This window comes from Frankliniella occidentalis, unplaced genomic scaffold (genome assembly GCF_000697945.3).
Source record: "Frankliniella occidentalis isolate FOCC.00 unplaced genomic scaffold, Focc_3.1 Scaffold314, whole genome shotgun sequence".
Lineage (NCBI taxonomy): Eukaryota > Metazoa > Arthropoda > Insecta > Thysanoptera > Thripidae > Frankliniella > Frankliniella occidentalis.
Genome location: NW_026267439.1, coordinates 245705 through 255525, shown reverse-complemented (window position 1 = coordinate 255525; position 9821 = coordinate 245705). Strand labels below are relative to the sequence as shown.

Here is a 9821-nt window from a genome sequence, read left to right as displayed (position 1 = left end):
GCCCTGCCCCTCACCCGCGGCCGCGCCGCCGCCGGCCCGGCCGCTGCCTGCCTGCCCCGCCTGCCGGCTGCGGGCTGCCAGCGCGCCGGGGCGGGGCTCTGCGCCGGCTGCGGGTGCGGGGCTGCGGCCTCCTCCTCCTCCTTCCTCTCTCTCAGTCAGTCAGCAGTAAGGTGCGGACAGCCAGCCGAGGCAGGCGCGCGTTGCCGGCAGCGTGCGGAGCGGAGCGGCGTGACGCGGAGTAGAAGTGCACCAGTGACGATATACGTGTGTGCGCGGCGTGCAGCGCCTGCGCCGCCTTGTAGCGCCCCTCTGAGCGCCCCGCGAGTGTTCGCGCGGGCATGGGACAGTGGTGTGAATGAGTGGCACGCAGAGGTCAGCCTTTTGGAAGCCAGAGTGGATTACCAATCTCTTCTCGTCATGCACGTCGGCATCAGGTGAGTCTTGGGTTTACCTACTAAACTTCCGGCCTCGCGCGCGTCGTGAACTTCCCTCAGCCCCGCGAGGAGGCGGCACCTGTTGCGATATCCTCGACACTGTACCCCCCACGTCATTTCCCCCCCTTTGTCAGCTGACTCGTCGAGTTAAGGCGCACTGCGTCGTTGTTAAGTGCACGGCACTCTATTCTGGGGCGTCGCCCGTGGGTTTAGAAGCGAGTTCAGTGGCGCGGTGGGCCAAATGAAGCCCGCGGCGCGCGTCCTTGGGGAGGCCGAGTAGGCCGAGTGAGTGCGTGTGACGCCAGGCGCAGTCTATTTCTCGTCGCTATACGACCGCGGCGCGCGGCGGTGGCGGCGCGCGGCGGTGGCGGCGCGCGGCGGTGGCGGTGCAGCGGCAGGTCGTGCCGATATGCGTGCCCAAAAGGCTCGGCGGGGCGGGGCGGGGCACGCCGCGGCGGCCGGATGTAGACTCGCGGCTCCGCGGCACGCCCGGTGTGCACTGCTGGAAGAAGATGTCGTGTTTGTCGGCGGCGAGCAGAGAGGCAGAAATAGCAGAAACTCGTTTGTTTTTGCCAGCGCCATCCTGCCCGACTTATCGCAGCAGCGGCAAATGAGCTGCTGCTGTCGTCATGCGACTGGCCGCGCTTTCTTATTTATGGCGCCGTCATCTTTTCAGTATCGTGACAGAATTGGGGGGAAAAGCAACAGGAAAGGTGTGTGTGTAACAAAACTTGTCTGCATTCGGGCGGGTCCGCGGCCCCCGGGGCGGGCCGCCCTCCCTGTCAGCCGGACCCGCCCTCCCAGGAGTGTACAGCCCCGCGGGCGCGCGGGCCCCTGTCACCCGGGAGGCGGCGCGGAGGCGCGCTACGCGAAGGCCGCCGGCTCGGCTCACGTCCGCACGCGGACGTGCACATCGAGGCCCCATATGGAGGAGAGAGAGGGAGGAGCGAGAGGCACGCTGGCGAGGAGGGAGAGAGAGAAAGCGAGAGCAGGACCGCTCGCTCCTGTGCACCGCCGGGGTCGTGCTGGAGCCCCCCAAGCGAGCTGGGACGCTCGCGCGCGGCCGGAAACGAATCGTTGTTGGACCAGAGGGCAGGCGGTGGCGACGCCCGGGAGGAGGAGGAGGATACACGCCGCGGCCGCGGCTCTGGCGGGCGCGCGGCCGGGACGGACGTTCGAGCCCAGCCGGTCGGCATCCGAGCGACACGTCCTGTCCGACACGCCGCCGCTAGTCTAAGTCTAAGCCGGATGGCCGGCGCGCGCTTCCGGCCGGCCCGACCGGAGGCCGGCGAGAGAGCGTGACTCTAGCGTCGCGGCTCTAGCGGCCGGCCAAGGTCCTGGGTTCAACTCCCCTCCGTCTCCTCCTCCTCCTCCTGCTCTAGCGCCGAACATTATCTATGCGTGACCCCCATCTTTGGGTTCGGGCGGACCATCCGGTGTAGATACTGGTGGCCGCCGGCCGAGGTAGGAGCCGGCCGCCGCCTGATAACGGGTGGCCTCTGACCCCTGCGGGATGCTGCAGCCCGCCGGCCCTCTGATAAGCGCGCCGCGACGGTCTCATTCATCCCCGGCGGATGGGTGGCGGCGGCGCGTCACGCGGGTCCACCTTGAGAAGGATACAGTAAACCTTAATCCCGCTCTCTAACTGTATAAAAGAGTTATTCTCGCTAGGATCCATACCGTCCTCCTGGAGGCTCCATGAACGCGCGCGTTAGGGTCAGCGTGGGGGTGTCGGCGGCGGGGCGCGGCCAGGCGTGCGTCCGCCCCCCCCCCCCCTTCCCCCTTTACCGCCCGTAACGCCTACCACGCCGCTACGTTTACGCGCGCGCGATAATTGTAGTAGTAGTTCCTTTTCCCTCTTTCACTGCGCGTATAATCGGTAGGGGACGCGGACGGCGGGGGCGGGGAGCTCGAGACTTCATTGAGTTGTCCGCCTGATAGGTTTATCAAAACCTTCCATTATCGGCCCCCCGAACATGACAAAGGCCCTTGCCCCACCCCTGAAATGACATGATTTTATTTTCGGCTAAAATAGTACCCTATCGCGTCATATGCGAGCGTGTTGTGCGCGCTCATATCGGCCAGCCGCCGCGAGCCGTGCGTGATGTGCGTTGGTGTGTGAGTATGTGACCGTTTCTGTGTCGCCGGGATTTAGATTTTGGCCATCATCTGATGATGGCTGTCTGGTGCGGGGCGCGGTTATTCGCCGAAGCCAGCCGGTGCGCCGCCGCAAGAGGCTTACGCGAACACACGCACACACTCACACATATGGCCGCGGGCAGGAAGCGAACGGGCCTCATGGCGCTGTGCTGTACTGCGCTGTGCTGCTGTGTGGACCACAGGGTCCCTCTCTGCGGACACCCTCCCTCATGCAGTCCCGCATGGCACACGGCAGTCAGCCTGGGCGCGCGCGTGTGTGTGTGTGCCTCCGGATGTGCCCCCCCTCCCCCGACCGGACGGACGCCCAGCCCTGCAGGCCAGCAGCAGCAGCGGCGCAGGCGGTAGCAGGGTCTGCTGGCTGGGCCGGGCCTGGGCCTGCATGGGCTCCGTCCTGACTCTAGTCCTGACGTGCCGTCCTGACGTCCCGCCCCGGGCCTCGGGCCCCGCGGCTTGCACACCGCCGCTGCCACCGCATGCGCTGCGCCAAGCTAGTTTTCTCAGGAAGTCAGCCGACGACGACGCTCTGCTGTAGAGTGAGTGAGCGAGCGTGTGTGTGTGAGTGAGCGCAGAGTGTGGCAAATTTGCGGCCTACCGCCGGCAGTGGCGGCGGCGTCTCGCAGAAGCGACGCCCTCGCCCGCCCGCCCTCTGCACTGCTCGGCTCAGCTGCGCTCTGCTGCTGCTGCTGCTCTGGCTGCTGCGACAGATGAGGATGTCCTGGGGAGGGGGCGTCCTGCCGGTCCTGCCCGCAAGGTACAGGCGGTGTCAAAAAGCTTCACATCTCTCTCGCTCGCTCTCCCCCCGCGCGTCACACCACCGGACGCCGCTCCCACTCCTCGCCAAGGGCGTCGTCGTCGCCGTCGTCGTCACCGTGCTCGTGTGTGTGTGTGTGTGTGTGGGCGGGCGGTGCCACGTGACCGTCACATCCGCGTCCACGTGACGTGGCTCCGCGCCGGCCTGCTATATCGCTCGGCGTGTAGCATGAATGAATGACACACGCGCCTGCTTTCCCCCGTCGTTTTGCCGCACAGTGTCGAAGTTTTGTTATTCCGCTGTTCCAGCTGCCGCATCGCCGCCGCGTGTTTGATGTCGAGTTGTGTGTGCCGGGTGCCGGCGGCCCGGCCCACCTCCGCGGCCCCGCCAGGGCCCCGCGCGCGCACCAAGCCCACGTGCTTGTGCGAGTCCGACAGGACGTCCCGCCCCGCCCCGCCCGTCCACGTCTGGGCGCGAGGCGCGGCGGGGCGTGGCGGGGCGTGGGGGCGGTGCCGAGGGAATGTGAAATGCGTTGGAGCGTGCCCCCCGGTGCCCCCCCGGTGGTGCTGCTACGTTGTCTTGGTGGTGGTGCCTGCCGCGCTGCCGTTGCATCACGGCCTGCTGACCGGACGGCCCCTTATCGGCGGCGGCCCTCCCCCGCCGCCACCAGCACCTCCGCGACGACGCCCTCCGCTTCGCCGTGGCCGCCCCTCCTCCCGTGTTGCCGCGTGTGGGCCGCGCGGTCCGCCGGGTCGGGTCCTCCTATATAGCGCTGCGTTTCCATCGGATTCGCGTGGGCCAACAGGGGCACAGGACGGCGGGCCCGCCGCGACCTGGTGGCGGCGGTGGTCGTGCTGTGCGGTGCCGACTGCGGCGACCCCGGCTGATGACGCCACCGGCCGGAAAGCAAAGCTTTCTGCCCGCCGCCGGGAGGGACAAAAAAACTTACCCGAAAAAAAATAATCGCTCACGATGCGAGTAACGCGGTGGTGGTGAGCCGACAGAGTGTACAGTCATCATACACGCACGCACACTCACTGAAAGAGTCACACACACTGTACAGTCACATACTGTATTCCGCCGATGGCGCGGAATTGATAATTGTTTCGGCCCGGATGATGACGGCGGTATGAGCAATGCCGCAACCCCGTCGTCCGTCCGCCCCGCCCGGACCCTCGTCCCAGGCAGGCGTCGTGTTTGCGTTTGCATGATTACCCTTCCACTCCCCACCCCCGCCGTCGCCGTCTATACAAGGGGCGCTAATCGACCGGCACGTCGCGCACCTTGATGGTGTGCTCCGTGTGCTCGGTGTTCCGCGCGGCCCCGGCCCTGGCCGCCTCCATCCTGGGGCTCCCTCTGTTTCCTCACCGCGCGGCTGCCGCTTTGATGGCTGCCCGTCCCGTCCCTGTCCAAAGACGAGCGCGCGCATTTTTATTTTATTTTCCTCTCGCTTTTGGACCGACACCTGTCTTGTATAGGCTGTATATCTGTCGCCATAACGTCTCCCTCTCTCCACTGTTTTTGGACGTCGAGTGCTTTTCTTGTGCTGCAACCAGAGTAGAGCGGGGGCGGAGGCGGGGGGCAGAGGCGGAGCCGCGGTCGGATTGGAGATGAAAACACACCTACGTTCGAAATAGGTACTCCCTCCCCACCTCCGTTCCCCATTCCCCCACCCCACCCTCCGCAAGCACTACTGCTGCAGCCGCTGCCGAGAAGCTCGCCGCTTATGACAGACATTCCATCTCGGGGTCGTTATTTGTCCAGGTGGGGTGGTTTATGGCCACTTCTTAGACGTGCCGCGCTCGCCAGGTTTGGTCGGGTTCGTCCGGCGAACACCTCTCCTTCCTCTCGGGGTGTGCTCCGCAGGTGCTTTCCACCCACCCCCAGCCCCCGCCTACCTGGACACCGTTAGGGGGCCGGGCGCGGCGACAAGCTGTCTGGCACATGTTGTGTTCGGGGAACTCGCGCACGCTGCTGGCCTGCTGCTGGCCTGTGGCCTGCCTGTGCGGTGCATACTGGTCCCGCCCCTGGCCTCTGCGCCGTGCACCATGCTACACTTTGTGCCATTGTCGGGGCGGTGCGCTGCGGGGCTCGCGGCGCTCGCGGCCCTCGCGGGCTGCGCGGGCCCCTCGCGCCTCTCCCCGCCCCGCCTTGGATCCCGCTCGCCTCGCTCGCCGTGGCGCCATTCACGGCGCCGGTGCACTACGTATACGCCTTCCGGGCTTCCGGCCGGCCGCGCGGCCGCCGCCGCGCTGCACTTCCGACTAACGGCCGGCAGCAGCGGGGCCCTAACGGCGGCGGCGCCGTCAAGGGCACCGTTAGGGAGGCGGACGGTGATCCCGCGGCCGGTCAACGTCGTCGGCGCTGGGTGACTGCGATGGACAATAACGAGTTGACTTTGACAGCGGGCAGGCCGGCGGCCGGCCACGCCGAGAGGCACGCCGCCGTCAGCGACTCTGATTAGCCGGGGCGGCGCGCGGGCTGCCCTGCCCGGCTCAGCGGTTTGACCGGTGAACGGACGCGAACGGAATGAAGAATGAACGGACATTAGTGGGCAGTAATTGCTGGGCAGACCGAGCGACTGGGGGGGCCCCCGCGGGGCAGTGTGTGCTGTGCTGGGCAACGCTGCAGTGGGCGGCGCGGGGCGGGCCGGGCCCGGCCGGGGCGGCCAGCGACCGACCACCGCGGCAGCAGGCCACTCGGCTTGATGGGGCGGGAGGCGTATTTGGCAGACTTGGGGCCGGCCGGGCCAGTGAACTCAATGCGTACCCTCTGGCGCTGCCGAGACAATTTCCAGGATAGCGGCCTATGGCGCGCACGACTGTACGGTGTGTCGCGCGGGCCGCGTGCTGACCGGGTCAGAGGCCAACGCCTTGCCTTTCCAATTGACGCCTCGCCCTCTGCCCCCGCTGCTGCTGCTGGGCCGAGGCGCTGGCATCTCTTATGTACCCCCACCTTGCCTCAGTCTCACGTGAGCTACCGCTGCCGCGCCCGCCACACCACGACCATTTTATTTCTGGGGGAGGTTATGTCGGAATATATTAAAAACATTTTCATCCCGACGGCGACGGCAGCGGCGGCATCTCGATGGAGGGGCGGGGGGCTCGTCTCGATCACACCGCGTGGACGTCCTCCTGAAAGCTCTCCTCTCCTCCTCCGCAGCCGCCGCCTCCGCCTTTCCTCCTTCCGTTCGGAAATAGAAAGACCGGCGTGTCGTAAAGTTTGATCCGTTATGATCATGCGGCAGAGAGGAGGGCGCGTGGGGACGGCGAGTCGCAGGAGTCGACTCTGACTCCGACTGACTGCTTGGCTGACCCAAATGAGCGACTTACTGACCGATCCTGCGGTTGACTAATGACATCGAAAGACTTTGAAATGACTTACAAACCAAATGTCTGTTGGCTGACTGCACAGAAGCAACAATTTCACGAATCAGAAGCTTATCTTCGTCTCTTGATTATTTTCTTTCCCTTTTTTTCGGGGTCTTGTTGGTTTTCGCCGTCCGATGATGGTAGCCCCGGCGGCTAGCGCGGTAGGCGGGGCGGTCGAGCGTCAGCTGTAAACATCCTGCGCCGGATGCGCGCGCGCTGCGGTGTGGTGTGGTCTGGGTCCGCTCCAAATGTTGCTTTCGCATCACCTTGGCGAATCATACGTCTACCACCCCACGCGCCGCCGCCGGGGACCCTGGCGAATGATAATGCTAACGGCCCTAGCAGTGAGGGCGGCGGCCAGAGGGGTGCCTCGCTTCCCTTTGCTCAGAGTTTCACAGGCCCAGTGAATCGACAGTGTGCGTAGGGCAGGGTCTTCTGTCTTGTTATACTGTATCGCATGCAGACGTGCGGGCGGGCTTGCCTATCGACTCTCACCACGGCGCCTCACGGCCCCGTGCGAGTATGCAACCCATCGGCGGGCCCGCATCCGGTACAGTATAACCAGAAAGAAGTACGGCTTACTCTACAACACCCACCCTTGTATGTGTACAGTAGACGAGGATGAGCACAAATTACGCTACTTTTAAGTGAGGTGCGTAAAAATTTTCTCTCGGCGTTCCAAAGATAGGTATTCTTGAACCAGCCTTAAATATTTTTTAACGCTATGGCGATAAATGGTGTCCCACTAGAAGGGAATTTATTTACCGTGGCATCGCAAACACCTCTCGAGTTCGCGGTTCGATCTGACCCACGTCCGCCGGCCGCGGTCGCCGCCGCGGTGCTGGTGAGGGAGGCCGGCGCCGCCGGGGCCGCCTGCTGCTCGCGCTGCTCGCGCCTCGGCTCTCTCTCTCGCGCGCGCTTCTATTTCAGTCCGGCTGCCTGTGCTTCATCCGGATCGGACGGACACATTATAAAAGCAGCAGTAGCGGCGGCGGCAGCGAGCTTTTTGGACGGAGCAACGGAAGTCTTGTTGGCGAGGTAGGCCCAACCCCTTCCACACACACCACGGGCCGTGAGGAAGGTACCCCACTCCCGGCGCATGCAGGGCAGGATGCGCAGAGTCGGTGGAAAGGTAAATAAACAGAGGCGCCACGCCGCGCGCGGGCGCGGCTCTACGTCGGGCAGCTCGTGGTGGACGCCCCCACCCTCCACGACGCCGACCCCTCCCCCGTAAACTCCTGCTCAATAACACGCGCGCTGATCTACGCAGCGCGGCGCCGAGGTCAGATCGGCAGCAGGGCGCGAGCAGGGGGCTAGCAGGGCGCGCTAGCAGGGCGCGCTAGCAGGGCGAGGGCCCAAGCCCAAGGGGTGTGGTGGCGCGCGGACCGGGCCGGCGGCCGGGACGCGGTGGCGAGGTCGCCGCGAGCGAGGCGCCGCCGGCCGGCGGGCGTCGTGCCCATACCGGGCGGGCGGCGCGCGGGCTGGACGCCGGCCAGCGAGCCGCTGCTGCAACACATTCACGCCGGCCGTTGAACGGCGATTAAAATGTTGTACGGCGCTGCTGGGCTTCTGCTCGGCAGGTGCGCCCTGCTGTGGGTGCACCACCCGGCCCGGCGCCGGGGTGAAGGAGGTGAAGGAGGCCCCCTCGGAGGTGCCCGCCGCCGGGCCCCGTCCCACGCGTGGCTGACACGGCTGGCACGGCCCGTACTTATATACTTTCACAGCGGTGATGAGGATGTGGGATGGATTACTTATTCCGCCGTCGGGTCGCATACTGGGGATAATTTCATGTCCGGTTGCTCGCAAAAACGGCAGGTCCTGTCGGCCCGACCGCCCTCTCTGACGGCGGTCCAGGGCGTTCCGGGGCGTTCCGCTTCACCGGCGCGCGCGGGGGGTTTGCGCCGTGCCGTTATGGCGATCTGATGAGCGGCGCAGGGAGGGAGCGTCGTTATGATGATGAACTCTCCCGTATGTGGAGCGAGCGAGCGCCGGAATTCCACGGCCGGGTGTGCCGTCGGATAGAGAGAGCGAGAGAGTAGAGGGTGCTGTGGGCGGGGCGGGTAGGTGGCTCGCCGGCGCGCGGCGTCCGTCCGCCGCCGTGTGGGCATGCTAAGGATGCATCCTGCCGCGCGGCCCAGCCCGGGCCCGGCGTACTGACGCGATGGCGAGAAGGGATTGTGGACGCGTAATGTGATACACCTACACACACACACACACACACCTACAAGGGCGCGCACCTGCAGCTGCCGGTATCTGCCTCGTAAGGTGCTCGCGCGGACGCGCCAGCTGCAAGCAGGGCTGCTGCCCCTGGGGGACGGACGCGTGATGGTTTGACGTCACCGCGCCCCCGCCACGCCACGCCACGCCACGCGAGGACACGCCCAGTTTTACGGCCGCTGTCCTGACATAAAGCGGGTCGGCGGAAGGACGGGCCGCGCCCTGCCCCGCCTGGCCTCCGCGCCGCGCCGTGCCGCTGGCGAGGCCGGGTTGTCCTAACTTTGCGCCCCCCCCCCCCCAACGCCCCCTGCAGTCGGTCGGGTGACCCGCGCGCCCCCGGGGCTACACGGCCACGACTGTACTGTACGTACACTGCGGCGGGGCGGCTCTGCTGGGGGGCGGCGCCAGGCCGAGGGGGCACCGGGGGGCGGCCGGGGCCGGGCCTCAGTCGCCTGTCCGACTCGACCCGGGCAGGCGGGGTGGGGTGGCAGGGACGCGCGGGCCGCGGCGCTGCTCGGGCCCAGGCACCCGCTTTCGCGCGCGAGAGAGATCTATCCACTTTGGAGGCGGCGCGGACTTGGACTCCAGGCTCTCCACCTGAGCTGCGCTGATGGCCATCGGTGTGAAACCACAGCGGCAGCGCGCGGCGGGGAACCCCTTTAAAAATGAATCGAGTGCGTTGCGAGTGCGCTGCGAGGGCGAGGTAAGGGCGAGGCGAGAGCGTGGCGAGTGCGCGGACGAGTGCAACGCGGGTGCGACGGCAGTGCGATGCGAGTGCGCAGGCGAGTGCAAAGCGAGTGCGATGTGAGGGCGCGGGGCGAGTGCAGCCCGAGTGCAGCCCGAGTGCAATGCAAGTGGAGTGCGAGTGCTCTACAAGTGCGCCTATGT

General features: G+C 66.3%; 1 protein-coding gene across 3 annotated transcripts in view; it reads left to right on the top strand.

Moving 5' to 3' along the window:
* The window catches only part of LOC113211127 (E3 ubiquitin-protein ligase HECW2), a 58289-nt gene that overhangs the window by 6199 nt on the left and 42269 nt on the right, over positions 1 to 9821 (top strand). The window contains exon 1 of one of the 3 annotated variants that reach the window (XM_052273927.1): positions 154 to 434. The exons of the other annotated variants lie outside the window; for them this stretch is intronic. Within the exon in view, the coding sequence (XP_052129887.1) occupies positions 356 to 434 (79 nt within the window). The 5' untranslated portion in view covers positions 154 to 355. Of the gene's footprint in view, positions 1 to 153; positions 435 to 9821 lie in introns of those variants that run through there. 3 annotated transcript variants of the gene reach the window in all.